Source organism: Engystomops pustulosus, chromosome 6, assembly GCF_040894005.1.
Source record: "Engystomops pustulosus chromosome 6, aEngPut4.maternal, whole genome shotgun sequence".
Lineage (NCBI taxonomy): Eukaryota > Metazoa > Chordata > Amphibia > Anura > Leptodactylidae > Engystomops > Engystomops pustulosus.
The window spans coordinates 36,619,702-36,639,633 of NC_092416.1; the positions used below are offsets into that span (position 1 = coordinate 36,619,702).

The 19,932-nt window shown below is 40.8% G+C and overlaps 1 protein-coding gene across 1 annotated transcript in view; it reads left to right on the plus strand.

Annotated features, from left to right (window-relative positions):
- SIK2 (salt inducible kinase 2) overlaps positions 1-19,932 on the plus strand; it is a 109,001-nt gene that overhangs the window by 60,820 nt on the left and 28,249 nt on the right. The window contains exon 4 of the mRNA XM_072155741.1: positions 5,757-5,918. Coding sequence (XP_072011842.1) covers positions 5,757-5,918 — 162 coding nt within the window. The remainder of the gene's footprint in view (positions 1-5,756; positions 5,919-19,932) is intronic.

Below are 19,932 nucleotides of genomic sequence, written 5' to 3' on the forward strand. Positions count from 1 at the left end.
ATGTATCTAGAGATCTGTGGCTGGCTTAACTCTTTCAAAAGAACAAAGGATTTTCCTATGAACTTCTACAAGTTCAATCCAAAATTGGTGAAGAGTCAACTTACATACGCCAAAATTTCGATGAACTTTGCTCATATGGGCACGTGTATCTGCTTTTTAACCTATTTATTAATCAGCCTGGATGCAAGTTTATTAATAAAACTCATATTTCTTGTTTTGATAAATGAACACTGGTAATTAAAAAAAATAATCTACTTTTCATACAGACGTTAGATTATCTTTAGACAATCAGAAACCCAGACACGCGTAAACATTAGTTGTAGACTCTTGCCATGCGGAATCCATGTGACTTTACCATGCCTGGAGGGATGGGCGCAGCTTGGCATGTGGTTACTTGGTTGTCTTCTTGCCACTTATGAAATATTGTTTTGAATAACGAGTTTCCATAATGAGTAATGACAGTGAAAATAGATAAATGAAGTCAGAATTTGATGTATGCAATGGATAATGAGCTTCTTTTGGCTACATAGGAAGGTGCAGATTGTTGACAAGCAGTTTTGAAGAACATCTAACTTTTAATCTAGAAATATAGTCTGTAGCCTCCTCCATATAGGAACAATCGAAAGGGAAAATAGGTGGGGTCTATTTGTAAGGGCCAATACCCTTCTAAAGAAGGGTTTTAGTAGTGAAGCCAAAAAGGGAAATGGGAGCAAACAAAGCAGTAGTAAAATCTTTGCAGAGGGCACCAGGTTTAAATGACCAAAAGGGTTCCCAGGGAGTGAAATTTTTTTGATGGCCTAGTGCAGTGATGGCGAACCTTTTAGAGGCCGAGTGCCCAAACTACAACAATGACCCGCTTATTTATCGCAAAGTGCCAACACAGAAATTTAATTTGTGATTTATACCCCTTCTCTGTCACAGTTTTCATTGATACCAGCACTCTGAGGACACCAATAAAGTAGAAAATAGTCCCAGGTAGAGCTGTCACTTTAATATAGCTTTGTACACAGCAAGTCCTGGGCTGTCTGGGACTACAGGAAGATACCTGGAGTCCTCTCTGGTGATGGCCTGAGTGCCCACAGAAAGGGCTCTGAGTGCCACCTCTGGCACCAGTGCCATAGGTTAGCCATCACTGGCCTAGTGCCATCTCTTTCCATATCTTCAGTAGTTAAGTCTTCTATTGGACAGCACGGTGACTCAGTGGTTAGCACAACAGCCTTGCAGCGCTGGGGTCCTGGGTTCAAGTCCCATCCAGGTCAACATCTGCAAAGAGTTTGTATGTTCTCTCCATGGTTGCGTGGGTTTCCTCCCACACTCCAAAACACACTGGTAGGATGATTAGATTGTGAACCCCATTGAGGACAAGGACCAATGTGACAAGCTCTGTGTAGCGCTGCGTAATCTGAGCGCTATATAAATAAAGGAATTGTTATTACCTATGAATATATTATATAGTATACCTATAATATCTTGCAGTAAAAAAGTGAGGTGTTGCAGGGAAGGGCTTGGGCATGAGGGTGATCTTATAGCATTTTCGCCAAAAAAGTAGGGTCCAGTAGGTTTTATATGTTATTTCATTCGAGAAAAAAAGGGCCAATGGGTGGGACAACATCTGCAATGAGTTTGTATGATCTTCTCAGAATTTTTAGGGCTCCTGCAGATTCTGTCTTTTGATGATTTTCCTATGAAATTGTGTGCATTAGATGTAGACTTTAGGTTGATCGTCCCTGGGTATAGGGCGTGAAGGCTGAAATTCATCATGTACATTGTCCCTGATGTAATCGGTACCGGCTGAATAGGTGGGATTTTAGTTATTCCTGTTTTCTACTCATTTTGATCAATGGACTGAACTTTCTGCTCCCGTTTCTAAAACAAGGTACTCATCGTAACTCTCTGATCTTCAAAGATCTGCTTTTCTCAGGCCCTATCGTTCCCCCTCTTCTCTGATTCTCCTAAAATATATGATATAGCCTCATGGCCTAGGTATCAATTTAACCTTGTAGACCCATTTTTGAATTTGCTTGTTTATTAAACTCTACAATTTCTACGTATGGTTCCCTTAAATTTTCTGGTCACATCAGGTTTTGTGCTCTCCACTATTTGGACACCGATTGTCTCCTTTTATATCCCAAGGGAATTGAGCAACTGGTTGCGCGTGGATAGTCTGATTTAGAGAATAAATGAAAAGTGACACATTTATCCTAAATATTTGGGGTACAAGGAACCCCCATTTTCATAATCAGGGGAGTTCACCTAGGTCAATCTGCTGGATATTTCCTATATTGTGGATAGGTAAAAACTTGATACAACCAGAATATACCTTATCACCAACAAATAAAAAAGTAACAACAACAATTATTACCAAAAATGAATAAACTTTGGCATCATAAGAAAATAGAACAAATAATTTTCACGTAACATAATAAAAAGTTACGGTATATTTTGTCTCCTATATCCTTCATCCTCTTTCTTCTTCCTCGAACATCTAAAACCCTTTGTACCTGGAAGAGCTATTTAAAGTACATCCATCACCTTCTCAGAGTTACAGTTTTCACCTTCTTGGACCAAATTAAGTTTTCTGAGAATGTGTCCAATATCAATTCTCTGAGAATTAATACTTCATGAATAGAAACCAGGTCTCATGAATAATAACACGGCAGCACCTTACTTTATGGCACTCATTATCGAGGAAGGGGTGGGGTGGGGGGGTATAGGGCTACCTTCCCCTTGTAATAGATAATTGCCATGGAAGTTACGCTGATGGCTACGTTATCTTTATATTATTTCTTAGATTAGGTTTTAATTAACTTCCTGTAATTACCGTTGTAACTAGAGCAGTGAGCGTCTAATAATTCAGCCCCTAATTATGGATCATCTGCGGGCAATGAATGTGTATTACATGGGATCTGTTTATATAGACAAATAATAACGGCTTTTAGAATTGCTAACAATTAACCTCCTGGTCAAGAAGGGTTAAAAGTCCCTTTATAGAGATTAAAAACCACAGGTTGCATTTTTGGTGTCTTATAATACAGACTGGTCATAAACCGAATATCACAGAGAGATAAAATTATTTTTAGAATTATATAGAAAACTATTATTTGTGCTCTCTGGAATCTGAAACGATCAGTTTTGATGTAAGAGAGAACACTGAAGAATGTGTTTAACTTCCCTGCGCTGCCTCCACAGGGCACATGGAGTATTACATGGTGCTCATTTAGAGCTGTTAACTGCATTTAATAATCTACCCCCATTTAATTTGTAATGGGTTATCTAAAAAGGGGGTATAGAAGCAAGAGGGGAAAAAAAGATATGAAGAATTACTTCAAATAGTTTTCTATTAATATAAGACATATCATTTATTTGTAGAGATATTCATTGGGATCTCATGACTAATTGCCGATAGGTTATGCTTTTGATAAATGAAAGGCAAGTACAGGCAGTCCCCGGGTTACATACAAGATGGGGTCTGTAGGTTTGTTCTTAAGTTGAGTTTGTATGTAAGTCGGAACTGTATATTTTATCATTGTAATCCCAGCCAGAACTTTTTTGGTCTCTGTGACCATTGTATTTTAAAAATGTTGGGTTGTCATAAGAACCAGGATTAACATTAAAGCTTCATTACAGACGCCTATGATAACTGTTATAGCTGTATATTGTAACCTGGGGCTAAAGTACAATAAATTACCAACATCCAGAGGTCCGTTTGTAACTAGGGGTCGTATGTAAGTCGAGTGTTCTTAAGTAGGGGACCGCCTGTATATTGTATACACATGGAGCCCAAAAAAAAAATAAAAAAATTTAAATTTAAAAAGTTTAAAAATATACATTTAAAAAAACAATGAAAGACATGCGACAAAAAAATGGCAGGGTTGACGCGTTTCGGACTATCACGTGTTAGTCCTTAGTCATTCTTCTTTTATACCTGCCCTCTTGTCTATACAGAACAATTGGGTCTGTACATATGAGAAGTGGCCCTACACATGTCCGTCAGGGTAACAGAGCCTGAATGAATTACCGATTCTAGCGCTCAGTGTCATAACGAATGTTAATTAATATTTAATATACACAATCATGCAGCATGCACAATCCCAGCAGCACATATAGTGCTTTGTATGAGCTCAAAAGTGGGTCAGGTAAAAGAGCAAATTGTACGTCTGCCTTAAAGGGAACCTGTATTTATTGTCTTTTATTAGGTGTTCAGTTATCTGTTTCCACATTCTCAAACAGAAAAATTTGGTCTGCTCAGCTTCCCCTGCTCTATAACATGATGCCTGAAGATAGGACATTATGTACACTCTGCTCAGTTCCTTCTTCTCTATAACATGCTGCCTGTAGACAGGACACTATGTACAATTTGTACAGCTCCTCCTGCTCTATAACATGCTGCCTGCAGATAGGACACTATGTACAATCTGTACAGCTCCTCCTGCTCTATAACATGCTGCCTGCATATAGGACACTGTGTACAATCTGATCAGCCCCTCCTGCTCTATAACATGCTTCCTGCATATAGGACACTGTGTACAATCTGCTCAGCCCCTCCTGCTCTATAACATGCTGGCTGCAGATAGGACACTATGTACAATCTGTACAGCTCCTCCTGCTCTATGACCTGCTGCCAGCTGATAGGAAACTATGTAAAATCTGCTCAGTATCTCCTGCTGTATGCCAATAGGACTGCACTTTCATGGTTACAATTTACTTTTAAATAACAATAAACCCCACAAGCAGTTTGGCAAACTGTCGCCCCACAAGCATTTGCTTACCCCTTCAGATGATTCTAGCAATGCAATAATACATTATTATGTTGCTGCATAACTCGGCAGATATGGCCTTGATTGATCTATGTCTGATTGCCCCGGGATTGCGGAGAAACCAGTGATATATACTATTTCACATGTAAAAACGCTAGAAAAATTGTTTCACGTGTATGTTTCGGCTTGATTGAATAGATAGCCTGTGACCCGAGAATAACTCTTTAAACAAGTGACCCATATTTTGACATGTTCCACTAATAAGTTTTCTAGCAGAATGTCTGTTGTGATAAGAATGTGAATCAGTCAGATTTCCTGGAATCAAGAAGCCGTTCTATTCCTGGAATATTGCCAGAAAAACATGTCTATTATGGAAGGCATCATTTTTTTACTAACCCCGTTTAACGTATTGCAAATTTTTACCAATGTGTTTTTGCTATTTGTGTTGCGCTTTAACAAAAAGCACAGAAAATATTAACAAAAACAAGATAAAAATGAACTAAATCTGTAAGTTAGGATTGGGGGAAAACAGATCCACCCATAGGTTGCCTGTGTCTTTAGACTGTATGTAGTGACCAGTGTGAATTGGGCTGTTATGTAGAAAGTCGGGGATCATCTTTTGCATGATTTCTGGGGTTCAAGGACTCTGAGATCAGAGATATATAACTGTTTTAAATGGAAACTATTCCTTAAGGTGAATTCCAGTCCAAACCTATGTGCATCTTAATTTCTTATTATATTAAATCCCCCTACATACACCTAAAACTAGTCCATAAGGTTTGACTGCCTTTGTCCACCACTAGGGGGAGCTCAGGAGTTGTCTGCATACATTTTATGCATTGAAATCTGTAGTAATACAGTTTGCAACAAGCTCTCTCTAGTGGTGTCTACTGGCAGACAGTTTTTACCATACTCTCTATGGTTGGGCAGATATACCTGATTATATCAGTGAATGTATAAGATTCCCGATCACTTAATGAGTTTCATTTATCTTCGCAGATTACTTGGCGAACCATGGCCGCCTCAGTGAGTCAGAAGCAAGAAGGAAATTTTGGCAGATCCTCTCTGCAGTGGAGTACTGTCACAACCACCATATAGTGCATCGGGACCTTAAAGCTGAAAATCTCCTGCTGGATAACCACATGAACATCAAGATAGCAGGTAAACAGTTCCTGATCTATTTTCCTATATGTGAGTTATGTTATGGGGAGATATTGGATTACAATGACTTTTTGAGTGGACCACTGATGTAGCAGAGCTGAGCTTTCGTCACATTGCACACTACTCTTACCAGCCTTCCGGAATTTCTCACGTATCTTGGGCTCCATCAAAGCAAAGATGAGAACCACTTACTCTATAAATGATTCAGGAAGACTTGTAAATTGATATATGGACTGGTAAATGGGCACATAGCTCTGTGATGTCACCTCTACATTATTGATCTTCATAATGTCCTAGATATATAGGCATCAGCAGTCTGGATTAGGAAGTTAAAGGGGTTGTCCACTTACAACAAATAATTGATATGGTTTGTGTAAGGAAAAGTTAGACAAATTTCCAATCGACTTTCTGTATCAATTCCTCTCAGTTTTCAAGATCTCTGCTTGCTGTGCTTCTAGAATTAGCTGCTATGTTTTTACTTCTAGTGAATAGAAATCTGTCCATGGTCATGTGATGTTACACAGGTGCACAAGCTGATAGTATCAGATGGCTGGTGCACCTGTGTGACATCACATGACCATGGACAGATTTCTATGCATTGGAAGTAAACATTGAAGCTTCCTATAGAATGACAGTAAACAGTGAGGAATCGATACATAAAGAAATGTTGTAACTTTTCATTAGACAGACCATATGAAGTATTTGCTGAAAGCGGACAACCCCTTTAAGTTACATCTTAAAAGGATAGTTGTATAACTTAAAGCTGTTGGGATTTGGGCCCCAATGCTAAATGTATACCAGGACCCCATCTATAATATATTGTTATGGGACTGGTCTCTTCATATGGACATTAAATGACCCTTTTTAGGCCCGTGAAGGCATCCCCAGTTTAGAGAGAGGACGGTGTTCAGAGGTTATCAGAAAAAGTCATGGTCCAAGAGGAAGCCATTTTTTAGGACAATACATAGAGTTGTGTATAGCTATACAGAATATACTAATAAGATGTATGGTAGGGTATTTTTATTGTAGATGGTACAATACATGTGCACAGGACTGCATCTCTAAATTGGTGTCTCCTGAACAGAGTCTCAGGTAGCCCATCCTTTTTTCTCAGAGCAGAAGTTCAGTTCACTGCCCCTATACCATTGTTAAGGTATATTCTCCAGATCTTTTCTTCCTACATCCTTGACCCTCTCTACCAGTGGTTTTAATTGGCTGTGAGAGTAAATGGAGAGAGCCACTCATGTGCTTGACCATAGGTGGATCCAATGTTGAACTGGCCCAACATGGTTTCAGAGGGGTCTCTGATGGGAAGTGACTGCAATCCAACATTGGACCACAAAGGTCCAGCAGAAGACAACCTAATTTTAAAGGCTACTGGGGTTGAGGAAGGGCTGGCCCCCAAATTAATTTATCCAGTGGGCCCAATGAGCTGTAATTCATCACTGGGTGCATCTTCAGATATCTGTGACATAAATCCATTAGAAATACAGGCAGTCCCCGGGTTACGTACAAGATAGGTTCTTAAGTTGAATTTGTATGTAAGTCGGAACTGTATATTTTATCATTGTAACCCCAATTTTTTTTTGGTCTCTGTGACAATTGTATTTTAAAAATGTTGGATTGTCCAGGATTAACGATAAAGCTTAGTTGCAGACACCATTAATAACTGTTATAGCTGTTTATTGTAGCCTAGGGCTAAAGTACAGGAAATTACCAACAGCCAGAGGTCCGTTTGTAACTAGGGGTCGTCTGTAAATTGAGTGTTCTTAAGTAGGGGACTGTCTGTACCCTCTTTACAGGTGTGTAATAAATTGTGCCTTAGGCAGAAGTCAGTCCCCTCCTGGTCTTCTGTGGGATTCTGTCTACACATTCCACATTTCCATGCAATAATAATGTCATTACACAAGAACCCGTGATAATGAGTCAGGGTCATAGAGACGTTCTGATGTGTATTTGCAACATCGTTGGAAAAGTGTGCACCCAACATGGGGGTGTAAATTGAGAAACTAGCTTTGTCACGAGTAACGTAATAGCGTTGGCTCACTGTCTCATTACCTCTGTACACCATGCTGAGGCGGCAGTTTCCATACTCACTAGTGACTATAGATATATGGCTGGAAATTACACTCCACCGGTGATTAGTAGTGTCCATATAGAGAGCTAATTCACCACCTGTCATCTGTGTGATGTGTTGTCATATTTTCGTATAGAAATCTCCTGTGACTACCTACAACCTATGCCCAGTAGGTGCATCTGTTTTTATATCAGTTATGGATCACATTATATCATTACCTAGATCAACCCAGCTCCATAACTAATGAATATTATGGAAGCAGTGTCCAGATGCATCTTGAGGATAAGCCATAATAAGTTATTCCTGAAGGACATGAAACACATGCACCCTCAGCCACCTTGACGATAGGCAGAAAGATCGTTCAGTCAGCTGCTCTTCAGATGGTATGAACATCTTTATCCATAATGTCAGGCAAAATTAGCTCTGTACGTCATAGAAGCATATAATAAAATTACAGATCGGCCCCTTGTTGTCCATGACTTTTTCCACTCGGAAAGAATTAAAAAAATAAAAAATAAAAAAAACAGAGATGCCTAATGTGATATTTGCTGACTCTAAAGCCAATGATCTGGTAGATTTTCTCTTTTATTGTCCTCTAGTTTATCCACAATAACCACCCCCTATTAGACAACCAGAACGATGAGGGAAGAGTTATGGGAAGGATCTGACCCTCTCTTGAGGTCACAGTGATAGTCAATGCGCTTAATGTACTTAGGCCTTTTTCACTGCCGCTGGTCGTGTTGAGTGAGTAATTTCTCATGTGAGGACTCTTTATGAAGGCTTTGTACAGATGGATTTGTGTGTTACCACAGTCTGTGTACACAGGCTTCATCATTGTTAAAGGAAAGATTTTACCCAGCCTTTAGTCAATCTCGCAATTTTCAAGTGGTATAAGGGCTCATGCACATGGGCAGGGTGCCTGAAGAGATCCTTACATACTGTATCCTTACATAGTGTATTGAATAGCAACATACAAAGTCAGATGATCCAAAAACGTCCGTCCATATAAAATAGAGAGTGATGGGAGAGAGCCACTCATATGTGTGGCCATAGGTGGATCCAGTGTTGGATTGGCCCACCTGGAGTAATGAGCATACTTGACGTTGACGTTCGGGGTTTGACCTCATCACCCAGACATATGATTGGACATAGATGGATCTGATGTTGGACAGGCCCACCAGGGTATCAGATGATTCTATGATGAGGCACTGACTGCGACCCAACACTGGACCCCAAAGGTCCAGTAGAAGTCAACCTAATTTGGAGGCTACTGGGGTCTGTTTCCTAGGGGTTAATATAGGGTGGGCAGAAGGAACACAAGGGTAAGGGTCTCAACCCTCTGTTGGGTCCCTTATGTATGAAGGTATCCATACCGTATATGCTTCAAATAGGCTTTCTTTGCACATACATAATAATCTTTATTTATATAGCACCACTTTACAACTCATAGGGGACATATACAAAAATAATATTACATTACAGAGTACAAACAGTCACATGAAACAATAGGAGTGAGGGCCCTGCTCGCAAGAGCTTACTGTCTGTGAGGATCAGGGGGTTTGATGGTCTGAAAACGTCTGTCCATATAAATGATATATTCCTCAGGACTTTATGTACACCGTCCTTGACCCTCTTCCCCATGGCTGAGAGTGAGAGGAGAGAGCCACTCACAACTGTGACCATAGGTGAATCCACTGTAGAGTCTACCGGGGTATCAGATGATCATCCGGTGGGTTTGACTCTAACACAACGCCGAACCCCAAAGATCCAGCAGAAGACAACCTATTTTGAAGGCTACTGTGGTCTATTTCTTAGGGGTTGATGGAGGCTGGGCACAAGGAAAACATGGGCAGGGTGCTTCAACAGTCTGTCGGGTGCCTTATGTATGAAGATATCCTTGCATACTGTATACCCTTCAAATAGGCAATAGTGATCGAAAACGCCCATCTTTATATCATTAGGGTCATACTGATGAACGGCAAAACTCAAAAGGCCATCGACGATTAAATTCACAGCAGAAATCCAATCCATGTACGGTGTGTGCTGAAGGTGTAGATCCACAGCAGGTTCTCAAGAACCTTAGCGCTAGTTTTATCTTTTGGGTCAAATCCATCTGAAATAATAATCCCAAATCTAAGGGGACCCCCATTGATCTCAAGAATTGGGGCCCCCAAGTGTCCATGTCTGATAAACGCGCGTGGTCAGAAACATATCCCTTTGTGTCTTTTTTGCGGATTTTGGGCAAATTTTCCCCACTGCATAGAACTGGGTTCTTGAAATTCACATGAATTTTGCTGCCAAATATGTGCAGAAAGTGTGAATAGATTTTTATGGATCAGTGAATATAGGCATCTCCCAATACTAGCAATACAAATTTTTAGCTTTTTTTTTTTTGTCATCATTGTTGGACTTTCTAAAATATATGAATGTGTCTGGGCTAAAACTGTGCAGATCATTACACGTGAGCTTTAGGTGGCTATACCCACCATCTGTGTAATGGGCGATAACTCATTTATTATGTATATAGAATCGCCAACGTGGCACAAAGTCTACACCCATGAATCACTGAGATCCGCTTTATATTTTACCTAAATGAAAAATGTGACCAAAGGCACCTGGCATCCTCGGTTTAACCCTTTCTTCTGCTTCGCGGGGACATTTAGCCTTGCGTTGAACGTTTTGATGTCATGGTTTCTGCACTCAGATCCCTTATCTGACACTTGCGTCACTTCTCTGATGTCTGGATAAGCAAATAAATGTCTCAATAACCCCGGATTACTCTGATTCATCCAGCAGCTGCCTTCCCTCCACTTTCATTAGACAAATTTTATGTAATTACAGCTTTGAGCACTTCTGTCTTGAGCTAGAGCTACTTTACGATACTTACTATGCACAAAAAATGCGGCAAAGTTTTTCACACTTTTCTGTTTTGGCATAAAACGAACAAAAAGCTGGAGTAAAAGTTGGACTAGACATCAGGTTTCTCAGAATCTGTGATAATTCTAGCAAAGGCTAAAGTATTAGGAAATCTCCATTGTGGTAATAAGAATCTGAATCTACAAAATGTAAATGCAACAAATTTAAACATAGAACCTTCAAAGTTTTATTTTGCGATTTCACGCGCTTCGCCTTTGGTACATAGGATTGATAAGCTGAGCAGTATCGTGTTCTCGTGTCTCCGTGCGGAGATCGCATGTAGCCAAGTGACTTTGCACTTTTAAATGGCATCCAGGCAACATGTTCTCCATGTGACGGTAGCAACCAAACAATGTTGATTTCTATTGAAAGACAAGCCAGCTCCATCTCGCCACAAAGCTAACGGCAGAGATGAAAAATAGAAAAGGCAACCACATAATGAGATAGCAATGCAAACTGTGCAATCGTCCGGGAGAAAGAAAATATCACACAGGATATGGGTTTCTCCATGTTTATACAAATGGGAGTGGAGAAGCTTAATGTGCTTATTAGGGGGAATAGACAGCGCAGTTCCCTTAATCTGACATCCGTTCTATTGGAAAAATGAGATATGTTTATCACCGTACAGAGTTGCAATTTTACAAGAGGGAAAGTCTAATAATACAAGGCAAAAAAAAAAAACCTCACAGCAATTTCTCATCTCCTCCTGCCCTATAACATGCTGCCTGAAGATAGGACACTATGTACAATCTGCTTAGCAATTCCTGCTCTATAAACTGCTGCTTGTAGATGGGAAACTATATACAATCGGCTTAGACCCTCCTGCTCTATAACATGCTGGCTGCAGAAGGACACTATGTACAATCTACTCAGCTCCTCCTGCTCTATAACATGCTGTCTGCAGATATGTCACTATGTGCAATCTGCTCAGCTCCTCCTGCTCTATAGCATGCTGCCCGCAGATAGGACACTATGTGCAATCCGCTCAGCTCCTCCTGCTCTATAACATGCTGGCTGCAGATAGGACACTATGTGCAATCCGCTCAGCTCCTCCTGCTCTATAACATGCTGGCTGCAGATAGGACACTATGTGCAATCTGCTCAGCTCCTCCTGCTCTATAACATGCTGTCTGCAGAAGGACGCTATGTGTAATCTTCTCAGCTCCTCCTGCTCTATAGCATGTTGCCTGCAGATAGGACATTATGTACAATGTGCTCAGCTCCTCCTGCTCTATAACATGCTGCCTGCAGAAGGACACTATGTACAATCTGCTCAGATCCCCCTGCTCTATAACAAGCTACCCTCAAATAGCATTTACAGTGTTACATATGGGAATTCCCCCAACAGGTGAATTAACATTTAACACCATATGGAACAAAATAAATGTTCTGTCTTTGTACATATATCACATTAGGTCTCAGAGATACGTGATGTCTGCGTGTTGTACTATATACAATGGGAAGATGTATGTAAGTGAACCTTCCACAACATGAGGGTTCATGTTACAACTTTATTAGGTATTAGGATATTAAGCCTCGTGCTTGGTTTTCCCAGCTATATTTGTAATATCCCTGAACCGTATTTCACGTTGCGCCCATCAGTCTTGCGAAATTCCCTTGCAGGAAAGTGAGATCACATGATATCTTTGGAAATCTGTTGAATTAATTTGTTCTTCTGCTCCACCGATTCTGTGCGTGGTCTCATTAATTGCTGAATGAGTGTGTATCAGCAACCCGTAGACATCCTCGCGCGCAGCTGCTCGTGCATCCAGCTGTGTGCGAGTGAATCAAGGTGAAAGTGACTGCTTTCCTTTTTTTTGCAGCTCCCCCGATAGCTGGCTCTGTCTCGCTGACGGACAGCTCGCTCCGGCATTGACGTCAAGAACAGCTCATTAACATTCAGGGCATGAAATGGGTCAGATCTGACAATTAGCTGTCCCAATCGCTCTCCTACCTTCCCGTTATCAGCTTCGTCTTCCCGCCCAATCATCCGCTACCTCTACATTACCATAATCACAAAGGGGAGCACAGCACAGACTGCTGGTAATTAGGCGCCTAATAATTAATCCTACATGTCCTACACAGCTTTCCAAACCGGGGACTTTCCATATATCATATATACAAATGCTAATGAGGCTTGGATATGCAGCATTAACCCTACATTTACTAGGCTGAACTGTTTTTTTTATTATTCTGAAATATTAAAACCATGTTCGCGCCTCGCTTGTATATATACGGACTAAGGTCCGTTTATTAAAAGTGGCGCAAAGGCTGACACAATCGCATGTGCCAGATTTACATAACAATATTCCTTCGGTGTACCGCTAAACAAGCTGGTTGCATAGAAATATTGGGGCACATTTATTTACAAAGTCAGCAGAGTTCACTAAAAGTGCATTGTGTTTGCGTGGGTTTCCTCCGGGTCCTCGGGTTTCCTCCTACACTCCAAAACATACTGGTAGGTAGGTTGATTAGATTGTGAGCCCCATGGGGACAGGGACCCATTGTGCGCCAGAAATCATGAATGTGTCGCTTCCCCACACGGGTGTGACAAAGATGCACCACAAAAAAAGATGCTGAACTCTAAAATAGGGCGTGCAACATAGTTTGCACCAACCAACAGGACTCCCCTAATTTGTGTCGCATGGAAGCCAGCGCAGCTGCACCACAAAAGGGTCGAATGCGACCTAATTGCAATGCAGACACTTCTTAAATACCTGTGCAAGCCGTTTTAGCCATGAAGAAGGTGCACAGTCTGAAAAAAGTTTGCCGCAAAGCCCTTGGTGAATGTGCCCCATTCTCTTTAGTATACATACAGAGTCCAGTTGAGCATGCCAAGTTTTTTTTTTCTGTTAGATTTGTATAAAATGAACCAAAAAACCATACAAATGCCCCAAGTCGGGGGGAAAGGGAGGTTCAATCGAAGATATTTCCCAGAACCATAAAATGAGACCACTTCAATCATCATGTGGTTATATACACTAAATCCTTTGGTGTTTATACTGCCTGATGTTGGATGGATTACCAGAATTTTGGATAATCTTAATGTATCCTGTGCTAAGTAGAAAGGTTCCAAACTCCACAAGTTTGGGGTCTCTTAGCCACCAGAAGTAGTTTGGGTACCCAACCTGACCAAATCCCCCCTTATATCACTATCCCACCCTCTGTTGGAAGGATTTAAGCACCAAAAAAAAAAGCTCCTTCACAGTATAACGTCTCCTCGAACATAACAAATGTGGTATTCTCCATGTGACTAGATTTCTTGCCTAAGGTGAAGACTCTTTTGTATGATCGTGAATCACAACTTAATTGAGAGACATGTCAGCAATCTAAATTGACCCGTAAGTTTGAGCCAAATAACTTGCCAGGTTTCATTTGGCTGCTGAATGTGACGCAGTTTCATCAGATTTTTGGACTTGGGTTGTACATCTGGCTGACATGTCCAATAAACATGTGCTAGCCAAGAAAATCAAAGTGGTATGCACAAATCCTGTAGAAAATCTAACCCAGAAGGCATGTAAGGTTAACATATACCAGAATGACTGACAACCTCCGATGCCGTGATTCATTAGACGTGGTCTCCAGACCTTAGATCACTTACCGTGAATATATTTCTATAGTACAACATATGTAGTCAATTTATTTTGAGAAAGAACTTTTATTGTCTGGTTTGGATTATACATTCCATTAGTATTCACTTTATATATACATGACTGCACAATGTGTAGGACTTGGTTTATTGGGTTGACCTTGTAAGATTATCATTGCAATGGGTTGACATCACTTTTATCCTTTAGCTCCAACCTATATACTTGTAGGCCTCATGCTCCCAAGTGTGGTTTTGGGTGCATGTGCCAGCTGTTGTTTCAATGGCTAACATATTCCCTATGTATTCCTATGGGCTCATACACATATCTGCGGTTTACATGGCCCCCTATATGAGCCAACTGCCCAGACAGGACCTGCTCTATAATGTGCTGCTTGGGCAGTTGGCTCATATATGGGTCTTTGCTACTGCCCTCTGAGTGTTCAGATCTTATGGGCTGCAACCAGTCCAAGATTGCACACATTCATGGACAGGTAGCCTGTTACTGTTTTGAGGTTATAGGATAGACCTGTAGAGAGAGGTCACATTAACGCCTGTACAAGCATCATAAACGTTTGTAAAGGCAATTTTACTCCTTGAAAAAAGTATGATGCGTATAAATACGCATGAAACCTTCCTCTCTCTTTCGGGGGCCATGAGCTGCAGCGCTTCTATGCTCCTTACTGCTGCAGCTCCTGGCACTTATAGAAGGTCATGTGACTCAAGTACAGTTACTCTGTACCGGCTACCGATGCTCTCGTCACATGACCTTCTATAGCTGCACCATTAAATAGATCTGCATGTCTGCATGAAACTGTGCACTCCTACCTACAGTGCCATAGGTATGATCGGGTTGTCACACTAACACCCAAATTTTGTTCTGCGACTGGGGACCAGTATAATCATGTCCTTTGAAATACCCTCAAACCTGGGTCACACAGGCAGTGGGTTAGCAAAAAAGTGTTTTTTTTGTTGCCCACAAAAACCATATTTTAATTTGTACACAGCTCTTTGCTTGGTTAAAAACATTTTTGCTTCAAAACCATGTTCCTAAATCTGCCCTATTATTACTACTGCACATATGGTTATTTTCTCATGAGGTATTCTATTGTTCGTTTTTTTCTCTTTTTGTGATGTTTTTCATTAGCCGTTTGTCATGTGCCTATGGGCGCGTAGTCGTAGCTGTTTCTATAGTTTTCTGACTGTGTTCCTGGGCTGACCTCCATATCTGATGTAATGACTTGGAGCTGTTTCAGCAACATTTCATGTGAGACTGCTAACCGCATGTCCTATGGCTAATCTTGTGACTGCTGGCAGGTCAGCAGCCCAATGTAAACAGCTCACCTACCTCATCCACACGTTGGTGCCAGTCAAGCTAACATCGTGGCTAGCGTGGCACACATCAGTGATTCTAGAACGCCACATTCTTCCAACATGACATGGATAGAATTATGTGTCTTAAAGTTTTTATAAAAGAATTGAAACAAACCTCAAGGTTTATAACACACCACAGTTCTGTAGAAGCGCTATAAATCACGAAGAAGCAGCTTCGGAGATGAAGATTGGTAAATTCAAAATTACATTTTCGTAATATAAAAAAAAAACTGAAAAGCTTTTAATGCCCTAGCTTCTTTGTATCCAAAACATTTTCTTTGTTGTATCGTCCTGGTAAGATATTAAAATTGCTGGGCATAAGTCTGACAGGAAGATTTGTAGGAGTCTCTTCTGTCTTCTGGCTTTGCATGAAAAAGACTCTGCATGGCATTCTGCATAAGAGCAAAAAGTTTTTTAATTTTGGTTGGTAGGGACTATCTACTATGACTCCCATCCCCCCTCCATAGCTGGAGGGTAGGGACTATTTACTATGAATCCCCCTCCCATCTCCATAGACTTCTTCATGTATATGTGTGTCTTGAGACACATTTCAGCAGAAAATTCAGAGCGCAACAGGGGCATAACTAGTAGAGGCAGGGCCCCATAGCGGACTTCTGAATAGGGGCCCCTCTTCCACCTAAAAAAAAATATACATTTTTACACTCACACATGTGAGTTACAATTACATTCATTTATACACTCATATATACACACATTTATATACTTGTATACATACCGTACACATACAGAATAAACATACATACAGTATACACATACCACATATACATACAGTACCATATACACCCATGAAGCATATACCATTCACATATACACACATACAGCAAATACATACAATACCATATGCAGACATACAGCATATACACACACATACAGCATATACATACTTATTACACACCCAGTACCCCAGATGCCGGGGCCCCAAAGTGGCTGCTACCACGTCCCTGAGTGCAACTCACTTTATTGGGAAGGGATCGTGTACACGGAGAAGGAATATTTTTTCTTTGATATTTCACTCATACTAGGTACAAAGTTTATCGAATAACTCTTGACCAGTTGAACATAATAAACTTAATTCAATGCATCCAATTTTCGTTCAAGTGGTAAAATGATCTAAAACACTTGATAAATGGGGTGCAAAGAGTCTGCAGTTTTAGAACTGTCTGAGTGGGATTTACTTAGCCTGACATTTTAGAAGCTACCCTTCAGCGTGGCATTGGATGGATTTACGAAGAAGCTCCGGCCTCTTAGTAAATTCCGAAAGAGCAGTTAGCAGTTTTTCCTGATTTCTGACAGGTTTGACTAGTCTAGACCAAGTCAAAGCTGGTCTAAAAATCCGGAGTCTGACATTTTTTAGAAGAGGCTTTAGTTAAACCGGGGGCCCTGGCCACACGCCTACTGATGTCCAAAGTGGCTTTGCGTGTGCAGACAGCTTATAATCAACCAAAATGCTACTTTTAATTAGCCTTTTTTTGCTCTCATTTCTCTATCCACAGAGTAATCATTGTGTCCATGCTGTAGCATCAGCTGGATTCTGAGCGATATAAGACTCTGCATTGTATTTATTTTAATAATACATAGTCTCCCGAATGGTTTGGAAAATGGCCCCCCACCCCTGACCCGTCAGGTACAGTGTTTACAGTGTGCGGATCTGTCCGAGTGATGACGTTTCTGCAGAAGTTCAGGAACACTCTGTTCTCTGTGTAGCTTGTATTCCCCATCCCAGTAATTACAGATTCTTGTTATGTAACCTGAGTAATAGAGGGAGGTTGACTGGGTCAGTATTTTGCCCCTAGAAATGAGACAGCTCACTGTGCGGGGAGGGGAAGCCAATGTTCCCATAATGACGGCTGCACAGACACATTTCTGTCAATCTGTCCATCACAAAGCCTCTGCTGTTAATTAGCTTTTACGTTTGCGTGCAGCCGCTCCACAGAAGTGGAGGGATCCTGACCGCGCTCTTCATCAGGGCGTCTCTCTGCTGTTTGCTTGCCGGCCACATGGCATTCACATGTCTGAGAGCGATCAAGCAATGTTGATATGGTTCAGTCAGCGCCCCAGTCCACAGTAACGCAGCTGTTTTTTGTTTCGTTGCCGCCGGTCCCGGGCTAACCCCCTGTCTGGTGATAACTTTTCTGCGAAAAGATGAGCATTGAACATATTTGTAACAAGAAACTCTATTTTGTGTGCAGGATGATTGGCTTTTTTCCAATCCTTTTTTTTTTTTGTCCATGGAATCTCGCTACTCACTACTAAGAGGACAACCTTAAAATACAACTTATTATCAAGTCAGATTAAGGGCAGGTTCACAGGGTCATGGTCAGTCTATGAATCACGGACCATGCAATGTCCCGTCTCGTGTACTGTCCACAGTGTCCAGCACGGGAATCTGGTGAAATTCTATCTGCAAGTTGGGACTCTGTGCATCATACTTTCACTATGATGCAAGGAGTCCCATCCCTGGCACGGTGGTTGGTCCATGAAACAGGACACAGCACTGACCATGGCAGTGTGAAACTTGCCCTAGCTCATTGATTTTACTCACGGATGATAAAAGGTAGGTAGAGGTATACTAATAGTTCCCCAATTTGATAGGAAGTAGTAATGTGCATGTTATATTTTCGCTATGCCCAAACCAATATTCTCCCATTGTAATTGCAGCCAATATAGCACAATCTGTCTTTTTGGAGCACCCGAGGACCATGGTCCATAGTTTTATTGATCCTTGTAAATAGGCATATATTGTTTCTGAAGCTGAATGCTAGGAATGGAGGATTAAATCTACCGTATTACAGAAAAAATTAAGGAAAACTAGGGTAGAATTTGGGTAGAATCACACATTACACTTGGAAAAATAATCTTTCCAAACTTTGTGTTGTTATTGAAGTGTAGACAGCATCACGATCTTTCAGAAAGAGATTCAAAATGTGACGCAGTCCGTGTTAGACCAAATCCTGTGCATCCAATTTACCTTTTGTTGTGATGGAAGGATACGGCGATTACCGTAGTTAACGTTCCCTTCATACTTTCTTGAAGTGCAACAATGTGCAGCTCTGGCCCTAAGGGCAAATGTCCAGACATTACGTCTTTGGTAGTCAAAGACCAATATGATTACACCATAGGACATGTAATTTAATTAGGAGACCCTTAGGCGCAAACTTGTGGACGTTTCGAAGTACAGAAAGTGGTTTTCTGTTTTTATATGTAAATAACGCATAATCAATATGCATACATGAGAACATTTACAACTTTTCGATATATTGTACTTTGTGGTTTAGTTCTTCACTTCTTCAAGATATCAGTGTACTGTCAGTAAATGAGAACAGTGTAACAGTTTCAAGTCTGGTCATTGGTGGGGGACTTCTTCTGCTATCCCCAGACTGATGAATCCTCCTATATCTTAATGCAAGGTTTGGCATCTAAGTGCCATTAAAGGAAATCCTAAGAATAGTTCTATAATAAAGTCTCTAAGACAAACCTGAAAAACACAAACTTTCAAAACTCTCTGAAATCTCTACTGAATTCTGTCCTGCTAGCAAGATGGACAGAAGCTCACTGAGGTTCCAGATAGAAGTTCTATGCAGAAGGGAGGGCGAGCAGTGAGTCTCAGCAGCTAGGTGTACATGAAGCAGATCTGAATGGAGCAGTTGGAAAATACAAGCCACATAATGATCAGAAGCCGTATTATTCTTTATGTACAAATACTAAAAAAGGTGGTTAGCACTACAGCCTTGCAGCGCTGGAGTCTTGGGTTCAAATCCCATCCAGGTCAACAACTGCAAAAGAGTTTGTATGTTCTCTCCGTGTTTGCGTGGGTTTCCTCTGGGTCCTCCGGTTTCCTCCCACACTCCAAAACATACTGGTAGGTTGATTAGATTGTGAGCCCCATTGGGGACAGGGACTGATGTGACAAGCTCTGTACAGCGCTGCGTAATCTGTGTGCACTATATAAATAAAGGGATTATTCTTATTCTTCTTATTATTATTTGTTTCTAACAAATTGATAAATATAAGTTGCTGTAAACATTTTTGTTTTTATCTTT